Source organism: Colossoma macropomum, unplaced genomic scaffold (assembly GCF_904425465.1).
Source record: "Colossoma macropomum unplaced genomic scaffold, Colossoma_macropomum, whole genome shotgun sequence".
Taxonomy (NCBI): domain Eukaryota; kingdom Metazoa; phylum Chordata; class Actinopteri; order Characiformes; family Serrasalmidae; genus Colossoma; species Colossoma macropomum.
The window spans coordinates 16687965-16715512 of record NW_023494804.1 but is presented as its reverse complement, the minus strand read 5'-3'; the positions used below and the strand labels follow the sequence as shown (position 1 = coordinate 16715512).

At 39.1% G+C, this 27548-nt stretch overlaps 1 protein-coding gene across 1 annotated transcript in view; it reads left to right on the top strand.

Annotated features, from left to right (window-relative positions):
* Positions 1-25453, top strand: part of itga1 (integrin, alpha 1) — an 88119-nt gene extending 62666 nt beyond the window's left edge. The window contains exons 12-30 of the mRNA XM_036594286.1: positions 1041-1183; positions 1459-1602; positions 2214-2471; positions 3486-3616; positions 5184-5350; positions 6029-6165; positions 8773-8880; positions 12178-12254; positions 13544-13670; positions 14251-14331; positions 14609-14685; positions 14789-14878; positions 15365-15473; positions 17369-17482; positions 20207-20305; positions 20594-20707; positions 20844-20945; positions 22680-22793; positions 22936-25453. Coding sequence (XP_036450179.1) covers positions 1041-1183; positions 1459-1602; positions 2214-2471; positions 3486-3616; positions 5184-5350; positions 6029-6165; positions 8773-8880; positions 12178-12254; positions 13544-13670; positions 14251-14331; positions 14609-14685; positions 14789-14878; positions 15365-15473; positions 17369-17482; positions 20207-20305; positions 20594-20707; positions 20844-20945; positions 22680-22793; positions 22936-22995 — 2252 coding nt within the window. The 3' untranslated portion in view covers positions 22996-25453. The remainder of the gene's footprint in view (positions 1-1040; positions 1184-1458; positions 1603-2213; positions 2472-3485; positions 3617-5183; positions 5351-6028; positions 6166-8772; positions 8881-12177; positions 12255-13543; positions 13671-14250; positions 14332-14608; positions 14686-14788; positions 14879-15364; positions 15474-17368; positions 17483-20206; positions 20306-20593; positions 20708-20843; positions 20946-22679; positions 22794-22935) is intronic.
* The last annotated feature ends 2095 nt before the right edge of the window (positions 25454-27548 follow it).

Here is a 27548-nt window from a genome sequence, read left to right as displayed (position 1 = left end):
CTGCCGATGCATAAAGTCAATGCATGCCTGACATTACATAACCAGAGGCGGATCTGGTTAGCCGCTATGCCAGTGGAAACTATGGTGACAGCACCAAACAGGACGTCTAATGGACGGGTTGCTCTCTACTCTTCCATAAGCTTTCCGGACAGGGGTTTGTAAATAACGAAAGGTCACAGATTGAATGTGGCAGCCATAATCTTTGTGATAATTATTCAGACAAGCGAAGAAACAGGGCTGTTGTTATAAATGAGAGCCGGTCCCAGTCTAAACACAGTCTAAACAGAGCGTCAGGCTCTGCTGTGTTCCCCATAAACACTCGCGCCTTCTCCCAGCGAAAAACGGCCCAGCCCTCCACACATCCCCTTTTAAGGATGTCCCTGCTGCGTTCCTCAGAGAGAGTGGGAGTGATGCTGCTTAATAAAACGCGTCTGAAGCAGACAAGCTGCATGGAGGAGAGTTTTTGAAACAATCCGTAACAATAACTCGTCAATAATGAGAAAACATTAGCTCAGCTCATTCTAACGTGACTAAACCCTGCATGAGTAATGAAATAGTTTATGCCTTCCAGAGCATTAATAATAAATTAAAGTGAAAGTTCTGCAAAAAAACCTCATTGATACACTTATTTTGTGCCAAATGTGGTCAGCCAAGACTTTTTGGTGTCGTGAAGTTTGCTTCGAATAACAAGGATAACATACTGTTATCTATAAATAACAAAAGTACATCACTTAGCTAAACACAGGAGTAGCAGTCATGTTGAAGCTGGAATTGTGTATATATTGTTGTCTAATTGGTGTAGTATTGGAGTATTAGCCTCCAAGCTCCACTGTAAAACTAAAGAAGGAAACTTCAAAAAGCCAAACCTTGCTGATGAACTGCATTTGGAATTTGGAACCAAGTACACTTTAATTTTTGCTGAACTATTCCCTTTAAACTCCAGATGTGTTGCATTAGTGTCGTAGCTGGAATCTGAGGTCAGAGGGGCTACTGTGTTGATGGAATGTTTGTGACTGTGCTTTGTTGTTATCTGAACGAAGGTTATGATGTTCAGTCAGCGTACACACCCTCTGGAGTTTTTTACATCACTGGAGCTCCGAGATTCAACCACACCGGCCGGGTCAGCATCTACCGCTTCGACGGGAAAAACATCAACATTACACAGAACCTGAAAGGAGAGCAGGTACCTAATGCACCGTGATGCTTTAGAGAAACACTGCACATTAAAAAGTGTTAAGATTTCTCGCTTTCCTAAACTGTTTCATTTTTAACTGAAGTAAGAAAAATGAAGTAAAGAAGGTTTAATTATCATAAAGTAACACTGATATAATCATGATAGTGTTTTCCTCTAAATAAACCTGATTAGACTTTAATATGGTCCAGAAGCAGTGTAAATACAGAGGAATATGAACAGGTAAATGTGCTGATGTTAATTTAGTCTCTTCTCTTATCTTTCAGATTGGTTCGTACTTTGGCAGCGTTCTCCAGACGCTTGATGTTGACAATGATTCCTACACAGATATTCTGCTGGTTGGAGCTCCGATGTATATGGGCCCAGAGAGAGACGAACAGGGACAAGTCTATGTCTACAAGATCAGTAAGGTACATTGTGTGTGTGTGTGTGTGTGTGTGTGTGTGTGTGTACATTTTTCCGATAAAAATGTTTTATGTATCTTAAGTGTTTGTTTAACCATTTCCAGACGTTCAATATCAATAATTGGTTTGGCTAATCAGTTCTTCATAATGTTAAATTAGATGTGCTGATGATGTAATTTAATAAATCCATATGATGCTGGAGGTGGCCGAACCGTTTCGCCATGCAAAGAACTCTTTAAGCATGCAAATGGTTCTTCTGAGTGTTCATGGTTCCATATAAAACCACTGTCTTTACTAAAGAACCCCTGAAGAACCATCTTTTTTATGAGTGTAGTTCTATTCTAAGCCACCTCACACTAATGGAATATCCAAAGCTGCTAATAGACACAGCCATGCAAAGCGTTGTTATTGTTTTAGGTGTGTCCTGTAGAGTTATGCTGAAGTGGTCATCTGTGCTGTGTCCTTTCAGTATGAAAAAAAAAATAGACACTTTATCCCAAACCAGTCGGCCAACCAAATCCCACAAATTACATTACCTCACTTTGTCTGCTAAAACTAGTCCGGCTCCAGTAGTGCTGTTTCAGTCTGAGTCTGAGTGTAAATGTGTGTATCCGCAGGAAGGTGTGTTTGAGCATGAGATGACCCTGCGGCCGGTAAAGCAGACATGCTGCACTGCCCACTCCCACTCCTGCACCAGTGTGAACAAAAACGAGCCATGTGGAGCCCGATTCGGCACAGCCATCGCTGCCGTCCCCGACCTCAACCTGGATGGCTTTAACGACGTGGTAATTGGATCACCGCTGGAGAACGACCACAGGGGGGCGGTGTACATCTACCATGGCAACCAGCGGTCAATACGGGAGAAATACGTGCAGGTAGAAACTAGTTGGTCTTTTTTTTGGACTAAATACAGCATATATACAAGCATCTACACGGTGCTGTGAACAAGTTTTTGCCGCTTCCCAGTTTCTTCTATTTTTGCAAATTTGTGATACTTGAGTGTCTCAGATCATCAAACTACTTTTAAAAATTGCTATTCAGCCTTACCTGACCCTATGTGAAATCAACCAGTTAACCAAATTCAATTGACTTTTGGATTTAATTTCACTGCCAAACCCAGACATGATTTCTGCCAGACCCATTGAATCTAAACATCACTTAAATAGAACCTGTCTGGCAATGTGAAGCAGGCTAGAAGGTCTCAAAAAGCAGCACACGATGTCACATTCTAAAGAAATTCAAGTACAGATGCAAAACAAGTTCATTAGACAGCCATTATCCACAAATGGAGAAAAATTGGAGCAGTGGTGAACCTTCCTACGAGAGGCTGGCCTACCAAAATTTCACCAAAAGCATGTCGATAACTCACCCAGAACGTCACAAAAGAACCCAGACGAACATCTAAAAAAACACAGGCCTCACTTGCCTCAGTTAAGGACACTGGGCAAAAATGGCATCCATGGGAGAGCTGCAAGGCACAAACCACTGCTGACCAAAAAGAACACAAAGGCTTGTCTCTCGTTTGCCAAAAAAACATTTATCTATCAGTTAGTGACCGAAAGCTCAAGTGCAGCTGGACTATGCAGCAAATACTTTTTCACAGCACTGTACAGTGTACAATGTACTAATCACTGTTAAATGTTCACAGGCATATGTATAATTGTGTTACGTTATTCAAATAAAATATATAATCTAAATGATGTAATTTAGAGACATTTTCCATTTACCCTGTTTTGTTTAACTGTCCCTCTTTCTTAAGGCATAAGTCATTATTTCCATTTGTAATATTCCCTGCATGGTATCTAGTCATGGACAAAGTAGTTGCTAAGTTCTTGTGTTAGAGTGATGAGAACCAATCAGAGTGTTTGTTGTGTGTGTGGTGTGTGTAGCGAATAGCAGCTGGAGGTGATGGTGAAAAGATGAAGTTCTTTGGCCAGTCCATTCATGGAATCATGGACTTGAATAATGATGGCATCATCGACGTCACTATTGGAGGAATAGGAGGAGCTGCACTCTACTGGTGAGTCTTCCTCTGTGTGAGTGTATGGATTAGGACTCAGGACCTGATATGTCTTTTGACTGATAAAATTGTTTCATATTGTTTAATGTTGTATCACAGATTCTTCGGTCCCAATCAAACACCATATTCATAAGTAGCTCATTTTATATTGTTTTGAAATACTTTAGGATTTTATTGGTTTTCAGCTGCAATCCAATGTACAATCCAGCACCCACTGTCATTACAGCAGGTAGTGTACAACAGACAGTATACAGGCTGGCAGCAAAAACGAAGAGAGGGTCAGCATTATTTTCCAATTTTTAATTTTCAACATTTGAGAACAGCAGCTCCCCTCAAACTGTGACAATTTCATAATAAATGGAAAAACAGAAATGCTTAAAAATTGCTTAAAAGTTACTTCTTTAAAGATACAAGATTTTGTTCCAACAGTGACAGCGTACACTGACTGGCCACACTTCATTAAAACCACCTTTTTGTTTCTGTACTCATTCTCCATTAAATTAGCTTCACTGACTATATTAGGAGCACTGTACAGTCCATCTGTTTCTCTGCATACTTTGTTACCCTGTTCTGCAATGGTCAGGACCCCCACAGGACCCCCACAGAGCAGGTATTATTTAGGTGGTGGATCATTCTCAGCACTGCAGTGAAACTGATGTGGTGGTGGTGGTGGTAGTAGAATCTGAGGATGGTCAGTGGATCTGATCCTAAACTGCAGAGTATTTAGTATGACCCTTTTCTTGACGAACTGCACAAAAGTATCTCACTCTCTGGAGCCTGACAGCAAACTGAGGAACTGAGCTGCACTTCCTTTCTCAGAGTGCTTTGGAGTGAAGCTGTAGAAGAGATCAGACTGAGCAGCTGCATGGCCCAGCAGAGCCACGGAAACTGGCGACCTTCACCATCTATCACTTCCTGTTCCTCCACCCAGTCCATTAGGAGTGTTCCTTTAGCCAGTGATTGACCTCAATGTTAAAATCAGAGGAATGTTTGGATGGGAGTTTAGCTCCTTTGGCCTAAAACCAGTTTGTGATCAGCAGCTGCTGTTCTATAATACGGTATAACAAACCTCTATGTGTTAGAGCAGTATTTTCCAGCAAGAATTTAACACGTAAACCATATTTATTCTATTCTATTCTATTCTATTCTATTCTGGCTTTGCATTACATTTTTTGGGGCCTTGTCCTAAAGACAAATAAATCCACATTACTTATCCAAAGCAAAGTCGTTGTCCATGGAAAAAAGTTTAATAACTCAGTATAAAATTAAGATGATCAAAAAAGCACATTTACAGCATATTATGTAGTCAAGCCATGTGCTTTGATGGTTAATTTGGTAGCTAACGTAGCTGCTTACTTCTCAGCCAGATTAGGGTGTGCATGGCAGGAACATGAATCATCTGTTTTCCTTCATCATAGCTCACCCAGGCAAATTCATCCCTCTAAATGGGAATATATTTTAGCTCCTTTTAAGACTCGTACATGTTGGAGTTAGCCCTCGAATTGATTCGTTCAAAATCATTCTGAATCATTAGCTAAGCTGCTGCTGCTGTGGTTTTGTGCTTTAGGTCGCGGGATGTTGCAGAGCTCCGTGCGACCATGACCTTCGACCCGAACAAGATCAACCTGCAGCAGCAGACGTGTAAGATCAATGGAAGGGACATGGTGTGTGTGAGGACGACAGTGTGTTTCACATACAAAGTAAAGTCTGAGAAAGAGACAAATCCAGTTACAGGTAAGCAAAAAAAATCTTTATTATGGTTGATGCAAAAGGTCTGCTCGACACAAGGGTGCCCAGACTTTTGTTTAAAACTGTAGAACTTACTTATTTGGTTATTGACACCAAAGACATGCAGTGACATATTTTGGTAACACTTCACTATAGATTGCTGTTCACGAGGCTACATGACACCTACATAAGCTTGTCATAACCACTAACATAACCCACATAACCCTGCATAAATGTTCATACAGGCTTTTTCCAATGTGTCATTCACTATAATGGCTACATTTGCTAATTTTGATCAATTAGCTAAAGTAGCCTTTATGGAAGATGGAATAAGCTTTTACAAACATTTATGTAGGGTTATGTCAGTTGTCATGACCAGCTTATGTAGGTGTCATGTAGCCTTATGAACAGCTCCCTACAATAAAGTGTTACCCATAAATAACAGTGTCAGAAGCCTCATAAATAAGTGTTAGCCACGTTGGCCTCAGAGCTCCAGTGCTAAAAGTAATTTCAGACACCAAACATGCCTTGGCTGATCAACTGTATTTTGAATAAGAGGAGAAAATAATTTATTTTTTATAAATGTAATAATGCTTTAGAATTATTGCTTTAAAGCATAGTTGAATTATTATCAGCAACTGTAACGCTGTGTCTCTGTCATTCTCACTCTTTGTCTGTGCGCAGTGATCCACTACAACCTGACGCTAGACTCTCTGCGTGCGATCGCCAGAGGGAGGTTTAAAGACACGGATGACAGAAAAATCCAGAAAAATGCCACCATCAAAAACCATCTATGCACTAATCATTCCTTCTACATGTCGGCAAGTAAATCACACCTAAAAATCACACACACACACACACACACACACACACACACACACACACGCACACACACAGTTTTATACAGTATCAGAATGTGAGGTCATAGATATGTCCCATACAAATGTCAGAGGCCATCCTTCATTTATTTAATTTCCAGTCAAAACAGCCATTATGTACCAGTTAATTTTAAAGGCGAAATTTGTGAAGAGATTAGATACAAGATGGACTTGCATACGGAAGGAGAAAGTCAAAAGAAAATAAGTGAAAAAACAAGTTTCGAAAACTGTTGTTAAAAATGTGATTCCTAACAACCACCTGGAAGACCTGGTAGACAACCAAAACTGCCCCCATCAGATAAACAACACTTAAAGCTTTCATCTTTGAGAGAGATGAGAAAATCAAGCTGCTTCAGATCTGAAAACATCCACAGGTGTTTCTGTCCTTCCTTCCACTGTGAGAAGACAACTCAGCGCTATGGGTCTGAAAGGATGTGTAGCTGTCAAGAAGCCTCACTGAGAAAAGGAGGCAGACACATCAAAAGAAGCTGAACAATGGACTGACCACCCCAGAGTCCAGACCTCAACATCACTGAATGTGTTTGATTGCTTCAGAAAATGATCAACCAACTTCTAAGACTGAACTTTGGAGGTGTGTCTGCAGATTTCTGTGAGAAACTGAAAGTGAGTCTCCAGAAAAGAATGGAAACTGTAATAAAGGTAAAGAGTGACACACTGAACACTCAAACAGCTGATATTAGACTTTAGTCGATATGTTTCCTGCTTTTTTCCCTGATGCTGAAAAACAAATAACTTGTACTTAAGGTCAGGTTTGACTGGAAATTAAATGAATAATTTTGGAGTTCTGTATATGTAATAGTACTATGTCCCAAACATATTATGTTTGTGAATGTATTTATATGTAATATGAATTTTCTAAGCCTAATCACAACCTAAGTCTTATTTTATCCTCAGGAACCAAAAAATGTTTTTTAAAATGGAGCTTTTGTGAAAAAGGAACATATTTTGTCCAACAGAAACAAAACTGTACAACAAAAACACACTCTTGCCTACAAACACACATGTTCAAAGTCACACAGTTACATACATACACACACATCTTCACATCTTGGTTTAGCTTAAGTTCTTTTTTAACATGTAATAACCCAAGAAAACTCTAGCAGGCTGCATGATCCTACACCTTATCATAGGCTCTATTCGTCTGTCATTAGTTCTCTGTTGAAAACACTTTTAAAGTGTCAGTGTTTAGAGCTGAGCATCATCTGTTTAAAGAAACATTTCCCTGAATATTTCACGTTAAAGTGCAGCTTTGTACCACTTGGTCCAGTAGAGGTATTTGTGTGTTCTGTGCTGTTTTGCAGTGTTTATTCCCCCTCTTATGCTGAGGTTCTTGTCCCAAAACATGACTCTTAAGTACTCTGATTTATATCGCATTAATTGCTTTCATGTGGGATCTAGATAATCAAATTTAAAACCTAACATCTTTTCAGGACAAGTAGCGTAACAAAGACCTTCATAAACAAGAACCAGAGCGTGTGGCATCAAAAGACGGGCACAATTACGGTATAACTACATCCAGGCCATGCAGAGAAAGAGCAGGGCATTCTTCTGTAGATATCTCTCTGTGTAGATATCGCTCAGGGTAGAAATGACAGCTCTAAATCTCTGGCTTACATGTGCTGTCCATTAAAAACAACAGAGAACAGGACTGAAGTGGACCACTCCACCTGTCACAATAGGACATACATCGAATCAGCCATAGAGACAAGAGGATACATGTAAAAAGGAAAGATTCTTGTATCCTTAAATCAGTAGTTCACCAGAGAGAAAATCAAAATTTGATTTGCTAAGACATGTTTGACATCTGAAATTTTCTCAAGACCTATGAAGCTGATGTAGATGAGACATGATGGAAGCCTATAACCCACCATTTAGCAGAGAAAAACACTTTGCATAGCTAAAACACTAACAGCAGCCATCTTGAAGCATGAAGTCTGTTCTTACTTTTGTTCATTTTAATAGTTAAGTGTGTCATACAGTGTCAGAAACTACATACGTCTACTTGAGATACTGAACAACACACGCTTTTTGCGAGTGTTTGATGATTTAGGCCTGCAGTTAGCACCATGCTAATTGTTAGGCACATTAGCCTCATAGCTCCAGTATAAAACTAAAAAAAGCAAACGTCTTATCTAATTGATACAGAGCTCCTAAAGAGACGTGGTATTTTTTTTAGGTAAAAATCTGGTGCGCACCAAATACTATCAGGCGAGCACCCAGTACTAGCAAGTGCTACCAAGTACTATCAATATATATCTTGATAGTATCGGGTGCTCACTTGATAGTATCAGGTGCTCATCACATAGTATTGAGTGCGCACCAGATTTTTACCTAAAAAAAATACACCACATCCCTTTTACCTAAAAAAAAAAAATACATCATGTCCCTTCAGGGGCTTCGTAGATTGATTACAGTTTGACAATTTACCAGCTTAATGTAAATGTACAGGTTTAGGCGTTTCCAGCTATAGCTGGAGAAATATGTTCATAGAGTCTGGCAGATTGGCCATGTCTCTGTTCTGTGCTGCAGGAGAGACTGGACTTCAGGGATCCACTCATGGTGTCTCTGGACTTTGGGTTAGCAAGTGACGATGGACCAGTTCTGGATGGGGACTTGCCAACATCGCTTAATAAGACGGTAAACTTAATTCCGACTTCTGTTCTGGTGGGGTGCTGGTGGAGCTCAGTGATCAAAAGTTTTTATTTGCCTTTAACCTTTCCCATCAAGACATTTCAGTACAAAATCCAGGAAAAAAAATCAGACTTATTAGATGAGTACAGAAAGTACAGGATAAATGATTGATACATTCCTAACATAGCCAACAGCTATGACAGACATTGCAGCACAATGTATCCCTGCACGCACAAGCCTCTAAACATATGCCACACCCTATCGTCACCAGTCGTTCTAGGAATGGCTTTATTGACCATGGCCGTCAAGCGCTCTATACAGTATACACACAATACAGTGTGTTTAAACTCTGCAAACCAGCCATCTCTCTTTCTTGACGCTGCATGAAGTTCAAGGAGCCCGTCCTCTTCAAGCATGGGCACAAGTATGAGTGCTCCCTGTTGCTGTCTGGCTGGAATAGTGTTGTGTGGCTCTCTCTAAGCTACTTAGTTTATTTTCCGTTTACAGAATCAGGGCTGTGTATGGACACTGGATTTTTTTTCTCGCTGAATTTAACAAAAAGTGTATCAGACTGAAATTGTATACTGCACCTTTAAGGAAGGTATTACAATGTGAGGGTTGATGGTTTTACTGTCAGTTGCGCAAATTGTGCCACTAACCACAGCCTGAGCAATCAGCATAATGCAGGCTGTTAGTAGAGCTTTTTGGTTTGCCTTATACTGATGTTACCAATTTAGCGTTAGGCTTGGAATGCCCTCTGTGCGTAACAGCTGTGAGCCATCAAGATGAAGTTTATCTAAGTGTTTCACATGTAAGCGGGAGATTTTCTGCACTTTGGGGGAATATTTCTGTCCCACACACACTGCGCTGTAATGAGCTTTTCCTGAGCTGGGAAACCAACACAGTCCTTATACAGCTCCACCTGGCTGATTCATTAATGCAGTGGGAGATTGGCAGCAATTAAGCAGAACACAAGAGATAGTGTGGTGTGTTATAGTGAATAAATCACGGCTGGGATCTGGTCGCAGTGGATCATCACAGCCGTAACACAAAACCTCCCTTTCTACTGCTTTTATACAACAGTTATAAAAAATCATACAGCATAGAACAAGAAAGCTCAGAACATTATTTCAAATGTGTTTTTAATAGCAGTGCATCAATGCATCGTTTAGAACTATCGATCATAAAAGAAAACAAAACAGTACTGAACTGCTTCATAAATTGAGTAGAAGAAAATGGTTCTATACAGAACGATGAACACTCAAAGAACTCTTTGCATGCTCAAATGTTTTTTTTTTGCATGGTGAAAGCGTTCTTCACATTGATGGAGAATGAGCTGTAGATGGTTCTATCTGGAATTTTTTCGAAAGGGATTGTATATAGCACCAAAAATGGTTCTTCTATTGTTACAAGCTTGAAATCATACCAATAGAAGAACACTTTTTGGTGCTATATAGAACCATACACAAGACATTATCCATCAGTCTGAAGAACTATTTCAGGATTCAAAAACCGTTTAATCATGCAAAGGGTTCTTTGAGTGCTCTTGGTTGAGCACTATGGTTGGTACACTCTTATTTTTAAGAGTGTATCAAAAAAGCGTTCTTTGGCTTGTAACAATAATAGAACCCTGTTTGGTGCCATATAGAACCCTTTTCAAAAAGGTTCTATATAGAAATATATACGAAGCTCTTTGTTTGGAAAAATACTCGGAGCGCTGGCTGCACTGAACTCGGAAAACGCAACAACTGAGAACCGCGGCACCTTGGCAGCTAAACCTCTACTCATATTCAGATCAGGATCTTTTCAGATATGTATTATCTGGAATGTAGGCTTTTTTCTCAGCGACCACTTTGCACCCCTGAAATCGATTTGCTGCCAGATTTATACATATATATATTTAAGTTTTTTTAAATGCTGACAGCTTCTTTCACCCCCTCCCAAAAAAACTCAAGTGGTTTAGAGTGAACCACATGCTGTTGGTCAGCAACCAGTGGTCAGTGGAGAGATATGGTAAAGAAAAAGTACTGTTATCACATATAACAACCATATAAAGCTTTTTACGCTGAGTGTGGTCAGAGTTGACTGCTTTTTTGTTTGTAAATGTGTTTGGGTGTCTAACGCACTGCCTATCAGTAGGAAGTGTGAGCTTTCCTGCAGCCAGATCTTCTACTTCTCTCTCTACCTCTCTCTGTTTATCTCTCTCTATCTTTCTACAGGGTTCAACATTAATGATTGCCCAAATAAAACAAGCAAGTAAAACACAAAGATTGGACAGCAGTGGTGAAAATCACTTGCATGTATGGACAAGCTGACATTTAGTAGCAGGGTAGTTTTAACTTTCTATGGGGACTTTCTTTCTTTGCCTTCGTACTTTCATACGAAGATATCTGTTAGTTTACATTCTTTACATACAACATGTTAGCTCACATTTTTACATCTCAAAGTAGTGTACAGGAAGCAGTCACTGCAGTGTTATGAAAAATTCCTCTGTTATCTCGCATGTATGAGCTAAAAAGGCCTCTGACATATCAGAGATGTTTTGTACAATTTAACCCCATGAACTCGACGACCCTGTTGCCAGGCCAAAAGAGAAAAAAGAAAATCTTCCGCCCGAAAAGTTATGTTGCCTAACGTCATTTCCTAAAGTTCAGCTTTCTGTGTGCTGCTGTCTTATCACTGTATAAAGCAGGGATGCACAACTCTAGTCCTGGAGTGCTGGTGTCCAGCACAGTTTGGAGGTTTCCCTACTCAGACACACCCATTCAAGGAGCGAAAAATGATTCTTGTCCATCCGGAGCACTGGACATGTGTGTGATGATTACATACAACAGTAGTTCTGAAGTATAGTATAGGAGACACTCACCCTTTCCCTCTAATACTCTCACACAGTGAAATTTCGGTATCTATCTATTTATTTTCCATTCTCTCTGTCTGTCATGTCTTTCTTCCTTCCCTCTTCCTGTCTCTTTCTTTCTTTCTTTTCTCTCTCTTGCTCTGTCTCTCTCACTGTTGATCTTGTCACTCTTCCAGAAGCAGTCCTAAACATGAGAGGAGTTTTTGATAAAGATTTGTCCTCAGCAGCAGTGGACAGTAGGAGAATAAACAGGATGATTTTAGGTTTCGTATTTGGTTAATGTGCAAACAGTATGTGACCTGCGGAGGAGTTTTCAGTGAGTGGGCGAATGTGAAAGCTTGCTGCTGTTGCACTGGACAGTGTGAGGGTCAGAGCTGAATGTGTAAATACCTGAATATTATATTCGTCTTTGCACACATTCACAGCATTGCTGTCTTTTGCTGCAGATCGCTTTGGTGGACTGTGGAAACAATGACAAGTGCATCGCTAATTTACATCTTCAAGCAAAGGCGAACATCAGCAGGTAAGGAACTTTCACTGCACTTGGCAATGCATGGTTCACTTATAATAACAATTGTCATAATGCCCCGGTCACTTTATCAGAAACCCCCCACCTTGCTGCTGTACAGCTATAGACTAGCTATGTAGATCGATCGTCTGTTGATGTTGATGTACAGTTAGTGTTTGCCATCCTTTCAGCCCTTCATCATCCGTCACTTTCTGACCACAGACCTGCTCTTTTGAGTGGAAGGCCATTCTCGACCTAGCAGTGACACTGACGTGTTCAAAAACCCCAGCAACACAGCTGTGTCTGATACACTTGCACCAGCACCACACACACCACCATGTCAGTTTTGCTGAGAATGGGCCACCACCCAAATAACATCTGGACAACAGCGGGCCTGTGGCCAGAAAGTGAACAATGATGAATAAGGTAAGGGGGCTGATAAATTGTGTGGGCACACAAGGTCTACGACAGAAGGTCTACAGTTTGTAACTGTACACCTACATAGTGGAGCTATAAGGTGGGTGGAGTTTATAAAGTAGTCAGTGAGTGGAAGTACAGGGTGGGTGTTCCTAATAAAGTGACCAGTAATTGGAAGCACAAGGTAGGTGTTTCTAACGAGGGGAGCGTAAATAGAGGTGGACAATATGTTAGAAAGCCTATATCATGATACTTAAGAAATGTTCATGATACGCGACGTCACTATATTTTTCTGATCAGCTGGAACAGAGAAAAAAAAAACAGTGAACCCAATGATTTTTATTCAGCATTTTGCATACTGTGGTGCATTAAATCCAGTTAACCCCTTAAAATCCTAGACTTATTACATTACTAAGGCTTATTATTCAGTAACTACAGGGACTTCAGTGCAAACTGGCTGAGCTATTCTTAGTTTATAGAAGTGTGTAATATAACTTTGAGCCTGCCGGTGATTTACATCAATAATACACAATGCTTTGTCCTTATAAAGCACAGCAAAACATTAAGCATTACCAAACTTGGACACAATAAGATTTAGCCTCATTTGATATACTGATCTGCCCCCCTGTGTTCAGTTTTAGTCAGTGCAACATAAGAACATAATACACTTACTCTTCAGAGGTAAGAGAATTTCTGGTCACCTCTTATCTAACCACTGGTACTCTACATGTTTGCAGAATGTGAAGGAAAGATTAGCTTTAAAGGAGAGATTCTTACTCATTTCATTTGTTCTTGTTTATCATTAACCAAATAATTCAGCATGTTGGTACTATTTAATGCTGTTTCCTTACAGTATTACAGTGTGACTCTTCCTCTGCCTTTCCCAGCCTCATCATCAAAGCCAGCCAGGAGAAGTTCCATGTCGACATTAAAATTCGAAACAGCGGAGACAGCGCTTACAACACCAGAGTCCTGCTGAGCACCACTGAAAATATCAACTACGTCAAAGTGGAGGTCAGTTCCAGAGTTGTGACATTTATGTCGCAGCTGAACACACCAAAATTCAGACTTTGGCTGCTACTGTTTTTAGCTACGTGATGTTCCTGTTAATAGTACAGATGTTACAGTGTGTCACACAGTGTCAGAAACCACAAAGTCAAGACGTAGAGATGAACAACTTCCTTAACAACTCCATATGGTTTCAGGCAGGTGTGTGATGATTTAGGCATGGATTTAGCTTCATGTGCATGAGTGGAGTATTTAATCATATTAGTCTTGTAGTTCCAGTACAAATCCAAAGATGCAAACTGATCGGCTATTTTTAGGGTAAAATGTACACGCAAACTGAATTTTTGGCCAAACTATCGCTTTAATACACCAAGATCACGATTCAGCTCTCCCGCTAATTATCAATCTAATTGACAGTTCAAGACCTTTTTTAATCTAACAATGGATTTCTACAAATTTACACAGTAGTTTAATAGACTAAGGCAGATAAATCTGTCTTACACACAATATATAAACTGTCCAACAGCAGTAATGATTAACAGTATTTCTTGCCGCTCTTCTACTCCTAATGTTTCTTTCTCTGCAGCCTAAAGATAAAGACTGTGAGCCCAACAATACCAGAGTGGTGTGTGCAGTGGGATACCCGTTCCTCAAATCAAACATAGAGGTAGGATTTACTTGCATCTGATACATTCACACCTACACTAATTCTGCCTTAGATAGATAGGTAGACAGATAGATAGATAGATAGATAGATAGATAGGCAAGCAAGTGGATCAGTAGATATACAGATGATTGACAGATAAATAAAAATAAACAAACCAGAGTTATTGTTTAAATACAATATAATTTGAGGCATGAAATTTTAAAACGTGTAACCGGAGAATAAAAAAAAACGTACTGATGTAGTTGCCATGTAAAGTAAACATCTCTTGATTTCACAGGAAGAGCTGAAGATTATCTTCGAGGTCAATCCTTCCCACCTTCGAAAAGACATTATCATTAACATCACTGCGACTAGGTGAGACGACTAGTACTGTACTGATTATTATCTGTTAGAGCTGTTTTTCCGCAGTGCAAAACTTCACATGGTCTCCATAACGTCACTGTTTTTGTTGCTTTAGTGATAGCGAAGAACCTCAGAGTGCGCTTGACGACAACTCTGTTTACATATCCATCCCTGTGAAGTATGAGGCTAGCCTGGAATTCACTGCGTAAGTGCAATTTGCCTGTCCATCACAAGTCTGGGGACACTGTCTTCTTTTCAAATTTAAGATGTTACACTCGATGTAGTTAAGAAAAGTCCCTGCAAAGATTTAGTAACCACAAAGCAACTCTGTGCTAATTCCTTTGAAACCTTTTTGGCCCTAAGCTGACATCACAACAAGGGGAGAAAATGCACAGCCATTGGCTTTATTACCAAAGGTAGCTCTGATGCTAAGATGGGCACAAATATTAATACATGAATTTTTTTTCCTGTGAATAAATCTGCATATACTTACATGTTAAGTTGTTGCAAACTGACAAAGAAAATATTATATTTTGTATCAAAAGCATTTTGCTAGCTTTCCACAGGCTTATCACAGCCATACAGGACTTCCTACTGTAAATGTGTTCTTACTGTAAAAAAAAAAGTGTTAAAAACTCATTAAAAAGTACATTGTCAATTTTTTAATGAGGACTCTTCTTTATTTTTATAGCACGAAGTACATGAAGGAGGATCATATAGTCATAAAAGAAGGGGAGAAATGGCCAGATGTTTTCAACAGTACTAGCATGATTGGAGAGGAGATGAAAGTTAGCTATGCGGTAAGAAAAAAAAACATGATTATAGGAAGATGAAAAGCAATCTTAATATTTAGTTTGCTATAAAACTTACTGTTTAGTTTTGTTTCTAGAAGGACTGAGAGTATAAATGGATTTTCTGTCTAACAGACCATGTACATACAGTGGCATGCAAAAATTTGGGCACCTCTTACTCCTCAAACCTCGTCCCAACAATCAGCTTCAATGGGCTCCTATAAGCAGCTGCCTAGCACTCTGATAATTAAAGTAATTGATGCCCACAGAGCAGAAGAAGGCTAAGAAGATAGCAGAGTTTTTTTTAATTTAGCCGTTTCCTCAGCTCATGATGTAATTAGGAAATGGTAGTTAACAGGAGCGGTGGAGGTCAAGTTAAGGTATGGAACACCAAGAAAACCCATGTGGGAAAAAAATATATTCCAAATGTATTTATTTATATTTTTGCAAAATGGCAGAAAAAATGTACTTGTTATATTTTTAATATATTTTGTACATGATGCACGGTACATTGCTAGGTGTAATATTTCCCCATACATTTTAAAAAAAATTGACATGTTTTTCAAATGTCCATATATGTATGTATATATATATATATATATATATATATATATATATATATTTCTTTTTGTTATGGGATCTTTCCAAGAGAACTGCTAGTAGGATTTCTAGAAAGGCAAATCAAACACCTGTTTGAATGCAGAAGACCTTCAGAAAGTTTTATCAGACTCTGTAGTGGTGGTGCACTGTTCTACTGCACAGTGATATCTACACAAATATGACCTTTCCTGCATCCTCAGAATTAAGTGTCAGAAGCTTGCAAAGCAACGTCTAAATAAGCCTAATGCGTTTTGGAAACAAGTCCTGTAGACTGATGATCTAAAATAGAACTTTTTGGCTGTAGTGAACAAAGGTGTGTTTGGAGAAAAAACTGCAGAATTTCATAAAAAAGCATGCCTCTCCAACTGTTAAGCATGGGGGTGTATTGATTATGCTTTGGGCTTGTGTTGTAGCCAGTGGCATGGCAGACATTTCATTGATACAGTGAAGAATGGATTCAATGTAATACCATAAAAATCTGGATGCAAACATCACACTGTCCATTACAAAGCTGAAGATGAAAAGAGGATGGCTTCTATAACAGGATAATGATCCTAAACACACCTGAAAATGCACAGTGCACTACCTCAAGAAGCGCAGGCTGAAGGTTTTGCCATGGCCCTCACAGTCCCCCGACCTAAACATTATTGAAAATCTACGAATAGACCTCAAAAGAGCAGTGCATGCAAGATAGACCAAGAATCTCACAGAACTAGGAGACTTTTGCGAGAAAAAAATTTGTGAAAATCCCACAAAAGAATTTACTTTTAGGGGGTGTTACTAAGTACTGACCATGCAGGGTGCCCAAATGTTTGCTTCAGGCCCTTTTGCTTTTTTGTTATTTTGATACTGTAAAAATAATCTTAATTAACCATGAAATGCTTCTGTGTGGTTCTATATATGTAGAACTTAATAAAGAACCCTTGAAAAAACATCTTTTTTTAGGTGTGTAAAATTTAGAAAGTGCTATTAATTTCATGATTTTATTTTGTATGCATGTAAAAGGTCTAGCCTTGACCATATATAGAAAAGGTGCTGCTGAGGGAATTTCTTGAAAACCAGAGATGACCTTCCATTCTTCACCTTTCCTAAGCTGAAGTCCGACTATGATTTTTATGTATAACGCCTGTTATGAGTAATGAATGCTTTAATAATGAAGCATATTGAAGTCCTTTCTGTTTCATAATGTTGGTTTATATGGCAGTAAGCTTATTTAACCTCATAACTGTAGCTATCAAAGCAGTCAATTGTAGGCAGAGCATGGATAGGTCAGTTAAATTGAGCCCTCTGTTTGTGTTTGACAGATTGTGAAAAATACTGAGTTGAAGACTCCTCCTCTGAAGCTGACAGTCACCTTCCCATACTCCACATCCGCAGATAACATGCTGCTCTATCTCACCGACATCTCCACATCCGATGTGAGTGTGTTTAAACTTCTGAACGCTCCAGCTCTCACTCTCACTCTGCTCTCATACTGCTGCAGTTTTTCTTTCTGGATTGGGCTACATGGGAGATACTGTACATTTTGGGTGGCTAATGCCTTCATCACAAATTATCTACATTAGCCTTGAAGCTTCAGTGCAAAACTAAGGAAGTAAACCTCAGGCACCAAACAAGACTGATTGAATAGATTTGGGGTAAAATCTTGACTCGCTGCCTCCCGATGCTGTAAGACGTCATTCTACTATGGCAAAAACACTAGTTTCAACAATAGTTTGTCATTAAAATGTGAGGTTTATGTGAGCTAATTTAAAATATTTTTATTGTGTGTTGCATTAGCATTAATTTATGCTATTTAATGGCAGCATTCCTTCAATAAGTGTAGCGCAAATTTTTCCAAGAGTTAATTTAGTTGATTTTTAAAAATTTTGATTTTGATAACATGAAGAGCATGCCACTGTAATAGATTTTTCCCATGGCAGTTTATCCTTCTAATTTAACCCCTTACAATTCTATCTTATTACATACACTGTAAAAATGGCTCAGCAGAGCAATTGAACTGATTTTATTGAACTCAAAAATGTACATAATTTTTTTTAGGTTGAGCAGCCGAGCCGGGGCAGCATGGTGGCGCAGTGGGTAGCGCTGTCGCCTCACAGCAAGAATGGCCTGGGTTCAGTTCCCGACTGGGGTCATTTCTGTGTGGAGTTTGCATGTTCTCCCCGTGTCTGTGTGGGTTTCTTCTGGGAACTCCCACAGTCCAAAGACATGCAGTCAGGCTGATTGGACATGCTAAATTGCCCCTAGGTGTGAGTGTGTGTGAATGTGTATGTCTGTCTGTCTGCCCTGCGATGGACTGGCGACCTGTCCAGGGTGTATCCTGCCTTCTGCCCAATGACAGCTGGGATAGGCTCCAGCACCCCACTGTGACCCAGAAGGATAAGTGGTTTAGATGTATGTATGTATGTACGGACGAGCCATTTTTTACAGTGTACTAAGCCTTATTGTTCAGTTACTACAGGGACTTCAACTTCAAACTGTCTAAGCTTTTCTTAAATTATAGAAGTGTGTAATGAAACTTTGGGCTGACCGGTAGGCCCTGGCCATTTAAAGGTTTAACTAGCTAGACAGCATTCACATTGTAAACACTGTCCTGTCATTATCAGTGTCATTTTTCTTCTTGCTCTAACCTCTTTTCCTGTAAACTATGACTATGTGGGACCTGCCATGCGTGTCACTTTTTAACTCTTATCTGTACTTATTAGGGGTGGGGGGGGGGATCGATTCTTAGATGCATCGCGAGGAGGACATGAACGATTCTGAATCGATTACAAATGTCAAAAAACGATTTTCTAAATATTTAATTTCTAACGTAATGTTGGCGGAACGCAAAAGGCGGAACTTGGAAATGCGGAGGTGCAGCGCCCGGACAGTCTGTGGCGGCACATAACAAAAACACAACTGGATGAGCGAGAAATCTGACCGGCACCCTCTGCATTAAAAGCTAGGTTAGGTCAGGAGTCACAACCCAAATGTTAAGAAGAGCCATTTTGTCCTTTCAACAAAAATCAAACCAAATTGGGAGCCACAACATTTTATGTCCGATATGTCTCAGTATGTGCTGATGTCCTAGTATAGGCTACAAAATATAAACGAAAACGCAAACTCTGCTTTAAGCTTTAGCTCAGCTATAGCCACTTTCCTCCCAACTCCACCAGAAAACTTTTCCTCAAAAGTTGAATAGTTTCTTGTAAAATGTCTCTCAATGTTCGACTGTTTTCCGAGGCTGAAGTCAGCTTCTCATTCTCCAGCTTCTTGTTCGAATTTTCCTGTTCCACCTTAAATTCTGCCTGAGGCGGCAAATGTAAATACGGCACCATTTAAGGTGGAACGGGAAAATTCGAAAGAGAAGCTGACTCCATCTTCGCAACTTTTTAGTGTTTGACAGTCTCTTGTTGCAGATTTAACGTTCCAGGAAACCAACTGCGCTGCTAATAAATGCGAATAAGTCCATTCGTCTTAAATTTCTCTCTTTGCCTTTTTGTTAGCAACTAGCTAGCTAGGCGAGACTGTCTGTATTGCTCTGTGACCTGCAGTCTGCACGCCAGTTATCAGTCATTGAGAAACAGGGCTTTCGCGCTATGTTGCACACGTCCCGTCTCGAAGATATTTTACCGACACAGCGATTCCCCCACTGTCTACAACGAGACCAAAACCGAAGTTATAAAATCACTAAAGAAAACGGGTAGAATAGCTGTAACGTGCTGCGTGGACATCCTTTGCCACAGAATCTTATTTCACAGTAACTGCGCATTTTATCAAAGATGAGTGGCAGCAGCATCTCATATGCTCCAAACAAGAGCAGTGAATGAGAGCCTTCCAGTTCACTTGCCACATCACTTCCATTTGTTTTATTAATGGAAGATATTGGAAGTAAATTCATTATGGATCATTACAAATACTTTGCTTTAAAAGTTCCAATTCCTCACACAGTGAGAAAAAAGATCCTGTATAGAAAAAAAAAGATGCATCGATAATTGTTTTATAATCGCATCGCAGCCCTCTGAATCGTAATCGAATCGAATCGTGAGGTGCCTAGAGATTCCCACCCCTGGTACTTATGTACGTGCATGCACAAGAAATTGAATGTATATAGAAAATGCTTGAACTTGATTTTGATTCTAAATCTGATTCTGGTTTAGAATATCACCTGTAAAAAAAATTTGGTCGACCCTTTGGAAATCCGACAGAAACATCACACCCCAAAGCCTAAAACAGAAACACTCAGCAACTATCTGCTGGTGAGTATATGTTTTCTGTAACATTTCTTTATTGGCAGGATAAAAGATGGTACATTTGTATTGCCAGTGGTCCGGTTCCAAATTTTGGGAACTGTTCAGATACGGAATATTTTAGAATATGGAAAATAAATTAAAAGAATACAAACTAAATACTAAATATTGCAAAACTGAAATAAAAAGTTATATATATGCATACACCTTTGTACCTTCGCAGGACAAGGAAAAAACTTTTTAACTTTAAATGGAAGTAAATAAACTGCAAACTCTCTCTTCCTTTCACTCTCTCAGAACTGTAAAGTGGAAGCAAATTTTTGCAAGTCATTTAGCTGTTCAATCTCCCGTGATGCTAAAAGCAGTTATATCAATGCCACCTTCAGAGTCTGGATGCCAACATTCATCAAAGTAAGCTCTTCATCTTTATCACTTTCCATCATCAGCCTCCTTCATCTCTTTTGAGTTATGTTTGAAAAGCACTCAATACAGTATAACATATAGCATGCTGTCTGTTTCTTATATGCCTTTCATGCTTATTCCACAGGCCGAGTTTTCTGAAAAAAGTGTCGACATGACAGTTCATGCGAAGCTGGAGAACCAGGACGTAGACCTCTTCCAGCTGAGCAAGACTGATGAAGTCAGAGAGGTGAGACAGAACCCCAACAACTGCAGACCTGCATTAAAGGGTCTGTCAGCTTGATTATTAAAAATATAGAAATTATACACTGCTCTGATTGATCAGGACTATGTGGATTACCAGGACAGTCTGCATGGTGACAGTAGTGTAGCCACAGCAACATAAACAACATAAATCTAAAGAGAGCATGGGTAGGATTAATGCTAACTTTAAGCCTAAACCTGGCAAAAGTCAGGTTTTGAATCTGTGCGAGATATATTACGGAGGAATTTGGCTAAGATACCATGCAAACACTAAAAGCATTTTCTAAATTATAGTACTGTCACTAGGTGGCTGTCATAAGCCACAAATTATTCAACCAATGTTAACATAACAAAATGAGGAATAAAGTGAAGGGGTGATTTAATAAAATAGAAATGGAGTTGGATATATGTCCAAAAAAATTGTAGACACCTGTCTTCCAGTGTTTCCCCTGAAATTGAGAATATTAATAGTGAGTTTATCCTCCTTTGCTGCAATAACAGCCTCTACACTGCTGGGAAGGCTAGACTACACTAGATTTTGGAACATTGCTGTGAGGATTTGACTGAGCATTAGTGAGATCAAGCACTGATGTTGGATAATCAGTTCTGGATCACTCCAACTCATGCCAGAGATATTGGATGGAGCTCCATCACTCCACAGCTCCACAGCCCAATGCTGGGGTGAGGGGGGCTTTGGGAATGTGCAGCTGCTCCAGGGCATCCCATTATATTAGTCTGGGCTATTTTGCAGAGATTTTACAAGCTGTTTGTGCACAATGGACACTTTTTGGAAATAAGATGTAGCTTATCGTGTGTAAGACAAAAAAAATGAAAAAAAAAATGAAATTTGAAAATTGATCGTCGGTGGTCACTCAAGCTCATCTAAACTCTGGTTTTGTGTGAAAACTGCTTGAGCGACTAGTTGAAAAACCTGGCTTAATTCTCATTTGTATAAGAAAAAACTTCATATAAACTTCTTTCAAGATAGCTGCACCCAAATAATATCCATCACAGAAAAATTGCAAAAACTTAAATGACCAACAATGTTCTGTATTTGAGAGTCAGTAGGAAATTCAGGCCAGACCCTACAGGAATAACAGATTAAGTAAGTAAGATGACAACCCCTTCAACAGCCCTGCTTTTGTATAATCATATTGAACTCTGACAGTAACATTTAGAACAACCTTGGCTAAAGAGATATTGCACTCAAACACTCTTACAACAAATAGTCCTATACACTGAGAAAGGAGATATTGGTCCATAAACAACCTTAGAAAATACTCCTATACACTGTAATATGAGATAGTCTATAAACAACCTCAAAAAATACTTCTGTACACTAGAATAGGAGATATTAGTCCATCAACAACATTAATAAATGCACATATTTACTAAAAAAAGAAAATATTACTTCATAAACTACCTCAGTAAACACCCCATTACACTAAAATAGGGGACGATTATCCATAAACGACCTCAATAAACACTGTTATACACTAGGAGATATTAGTCCATAAATAATCTCAGTAAACATTATTATACTATAGAATAGGAGATATTAGTCCATAAATAACCCTAACAATGTTTCTATACACTAGGAGATATTAATCCATACACAAAATGCCAGAGCCAAAGATTCAAAACCGTGTTCAAATCTTCCAGTGTAGTTAGAGATGCTCAGTTCAGTAAACTGATTTGCTGTTTAAATGTTTCGTTATAGGTGAAGGTCCAGATCTCTAAAGAGTCTCGAGGTGGAATTCCTCTGTGGATCATAATCCTGAGTATTCTTATAGGACTTCTAATACTGGCACTAGTTATTTTTGCTCTTTGGAAGGTAAGTACCATTCTAAAATCCCCACAGTTTATTTGAATCTATTAATTTAAATAATACATAATTATTTTTCTTGTATTGGAAATATTTAAATGTAGCCTTTGCGTAGTTTGTAATGTAATATTGGTGCTTTGCTTTTTCCCAGGCCGGGTTCTTCAAGAGAAAATCAGTGGAAGACATGAAGGAGGAAATGAAAGATGAGTAAAGGCTTCAGTCGGAGGTCAAACTTACCCTCAGGTCAAAGTTCACGCACTCACAGAGGCCATAGAAATCACAGCTTAGCAGGATCAGCACGGACTGGGAACGTCATGAGAAAACCCAAAGATAAACTCCAAAACCTACCTCTGGAATATCTAGTAATCCAGAATGTGTGGATCTTCAGGAATGTTCCTAAAGCGTTCAGTGTTTAGACCAAAGAATTTGGCACTGATTAGTTTTGTGTACTTACTCCAAGGTCAGTGGATGGTCTTGTCTTTGTCAAAGATACCACAGAACTGTGAACAACTTTTCCAAACCATGAAATGCCTTAAGCTTTGGTTTTCCAAGGGCTAGAACCCTGACCTGTCCAGCTTAAGATGAGATAAATGTTATTCATGCTCAAATGGGACAATAAAATGGAAATGGAAATGGAAAATCTCATCAAGAACACTGAAAATATTAAGTCACAATATTAAAAAGCAAATATGAAGTAAAAGGAACATCTGAAGTCACAATATTGAAAGGAAATATGAGGTCACAATATTAAAAAAATGAAGTCAATATCAAGAGGACAATATGAAGTCCCTATACTGAAAGCATGAAGAACCCGTCCACAGCATTTCACACTGCAGCTTCTTCAGTGCTCTATGGCCGTTCAGTCAAACCCCAGACACATCTGTGTGGACAGCACTGACCACGCAATTAGAGGTCTTTACATAAATGAACTGAATCTTTTAAAGATTTTTTTTCAGAACCACTGTAAATGTATCCTTTGAGCTCAGTGTATTGCATTTTTTATTGACTGTTTTGGCACATTCCTCTGCTTGTACACTGTCATTTTTCACAGAAGATTTTTACCTCGTCTGAACAGCGGGGCTTTGATTGATTGTACTGTAACTGTATATAAAGCTCAGAATGTATATAGATGTTTGCAATAATGCTTGTAATTTAAAAGAATTTATGAGGCCACAACCCCTGAATACTGTTCTAAGAGCAAACTCTACTGCAGCCTTACTCAGGGGTTCAGCTCAGTAATGCTACCGTTCAAAAGTTTGGAATCACTTGTCAAATTAGTATTTGCTGTTACATTACTCCATTAATAACTTTTATATAGTATAGCTGGTGGATCACTACAGCCAATAGAACTGGTCTACAGCTCTGTTTATTGTTCTAGACTGATCTAACATTTCTTTTATTACAGCTTCCTATGAATTGTTGGAAAGCTGTAAAGTTGTCGAGTATCAGCATCACAACAGATCCATCTTACACACGTAACACGCTGGTTTGATACTAACAGTGTAAAGTTCAAACTTTTGAATGGTAATATATGGCAACTAAAATTGGAAAATAAGTCAGTTTTCTGAGCTATTGAAGTACGTAAAAATGTGGAAATTGACTGACCCAGAAATGTTCACTAATTTTGTTAATGGTTATGATGAAGGTTTAAGCTTTTACTTTCCAGCTTTTGTATTAACAGTGTTGAATTTTGCCAATGAATTTGTTTATGCAACCCAGTATTGATTGACAGTATTATCAGCAGCTCTTCAAGGTAGTTTTTTCAGGTTTGAAACAGATTTTCTGTGTTTGTATCATTTTTTGCCTTTCTCTTATATGAAGGTTATGAAATCTGAAGTATAAGTAATGAAGGATAAAGTATCATAGCGTGTGTCCTGGTTTTGGAGAAATGCTATTTATAAATATCAATTCATAAATTAATTCACTTATTATAATCAGGCATGCAGATTAACTGCTTCATGTGAAAAAAAAAACCCAAACAGGTTTTCAGAGTGAGTACTTTTCTTTTCTTTTATCTTTGACTTGTTCCAGGCTCCAGTTTCTCCAAGCATTTTTTTTTATTTCTTGGATTGGTTTGGTATGACTGCTGTTTATCTGAGAGTATAAAATTGAATTTTTAACTGATTTGTCTAGACTGAGCAGGCTTCTCAATCCTTTAATGTTATTTGGCTCGATTAAACATCTTGAGTGGAGACTGAAATATGATTTTAAATTTGGTGCCCCACTTCATATCTAAAAGTTATAAATCAGTTTATGGATGGCATCTATTACCAAAAGAAGTATAAACCAGTGAACTTCATTTCAAAGTACATTGAGAGAAAAGATGTTTTCAGATGATGTAACATTTCACTTTTTCGGGTTAACTATGAGCCAGAGTACAGAAGGATACCTGTCATAAGACTGCATTATCTGATCTGTTTCATATCTCTTTATAGCGTCTGAGATTATACTGTATGTAAGATCACTCCCGTTGGCATCAGCACTCCACTGCTGCAAGCACGTATCATATATTAAAAAAAGAAAAAGAAAAAACACTCACATCTGCGTTCTAGATGTGAGGGACAGAGGTTATTTTTAAAATCAATCACTGCTGTGAAGTTTCCATGTAATGCACTGGTTTTTGCTAGAAAAAATAATGCAAATAAAATAAATACTTGTTTTGTAATGAACTGGTGGATGGCTGATGAAAAGAGCATGTGTGCATGTGTGTAGAATCTATTGCAGTACACACTTTAAAGGTTCCTAAACGGTTCTTAATATTGGGATAGAGCCCTTACCATTTGTGCTCTGTCGTGACTCATGCATATTGTTGCTGATGAAAAGTTAATATATAGATTATCATCTGTTGAAGAACAGAACAGACTGCAACCATACCTTCCTTTGGACTGTAGTTCAAACAACAGTCTGCCACACCTACTCCAGATAATTAACTTCTTCAGAAGTCTGACTGGCTGGATCAGATGCTTTAGTGTTAGGTAAAGAGATGGGCACCATGTTAGAAGCAGGTTGGAACTAAACTCTGCAGGAAAGCAGATCTTCAGGAGGAGGGTTTGGGTACCACGTCTCTAGCTCAGGGATTCCAGTCCTGGCAACCGAACATTATGCGCTTTTCTGTTGTTTGTCTTGCCTCATTTACTGCTCCTTTTTTGTCACCATGTACTTGAGGATTTTTTCAAGCCAGTCTGATTTTCTTGGGGAATGCAGAGGCCAAGACACCAGAGCTGCACAGAGCAAAGTGGATTCTGCCACATAGTTATACAGACTAACTTGTGAAATGTTTATAATTAGTGTGTAATCTTAGCATAGTATTATTTAAATCAAACCAGTCCAACAGCTAACTGAAAAATTCTGCTTTTTCTGGTTGCACCTAGCACCAAGTAAGACACTATTTTCCAACACTTTTCCAAGACAATTCTAGTGTCTTGTTAACACTTCAGGTCAGTGGACATCAATCCTGGTCCTGGAGATCTAAGGCTATGTTCAGGCTGCAGGCAAACTGGAGAGATGACTGTCCACATAATGGATGCAGGAGAGGTGGAGGTGCATCATCTTCCCCTCCAAACACTTCAGAATTCTCTGGCATAAGCATTAATCTTCAGGTATTTACAGACTGCCAGCCCAGATCCAATTTTTGCCATATCCAGACTGTATCCTGATTGATTTTTGATAGCAAAAAAAGAACACATGAAATCCAATATTTGTCTGTATTAGTTTGACAGCAGCTTAGTCTCAGTGTTTGGCTAAACTCATAACTCCAGTCTCCAGTTCAGGAAATTAACACGCAGCAGCACGTCAAACTAAACCTGATTGTTCCTTCAGAACAAACACAAGTCTACCTGATCCACTGCTAAACTTCTGCTAAACCGGATGTACTGTCAAATTACATCGTAATCAGCCAAATACAAAACACTGCATTTTTTAAATAAAAAAATCTTAATATTAAAACATATGTCTTTGTTGAGTTCATTTACACTTAAAGCACGGAATATAAACCTTTCTTAGTTTTAAACTAACAGCACAATGTAAATTAATATGTCACAAAGTCTGTGCACATCACTGGGCCGCACCGTGTACGGTGCTGTCTTTTAATCCTATTATAAACTGTCTTGCCACTCACTCATAGAAGTATGCATGGTGGTTTTTAAATGATTAGCTGACATGAACCTGAATGACATTGAGTGGATTGAATGACTCAACCTAAGGAAAGAGCTCACAGTGGTGTTCTACTTGGTGAACAAGGCCACCCTCTGCATCGGTATCTGCTGAGACCTCTCCAAAGGGCCCAGTTCACCTACTGAGCTAAAATTTGACGAAGGCCACAAGCGCATTGCTACATCAAAAAAGAGCCGCTTTACTTGCACCACCACCTGACCGCAAACCAGCACACAAGCAACATTGTTGTCGCACATAGTGCTCCACAATTTGGCACGTGACTGGGACGAGCCCTGTGTCCCACACTCACAAGGAGCTGCACAGCTGACCTGCTTTAATACTGCACACTGACCCCAGATTTAACAATAATCTTGACTTAAACCTCACACCATGGCAGTAGCAGGTATTAGATGAACCTCTAAACCTGCTACACAGCACCATCTAGCGTCAGATGTTTTAAATGCAGCAATTGGGTTTAGTTTAAAATGCGGCCTTCAACAACACAGCAATGGAGCTTAAGAACCCATGTGACTCATTAAGGTTTAAACTCTAAACCACGACTAAGCGAATAACCCAGCCCAGGATTTATGACACTACTACCTCAGAGTCATT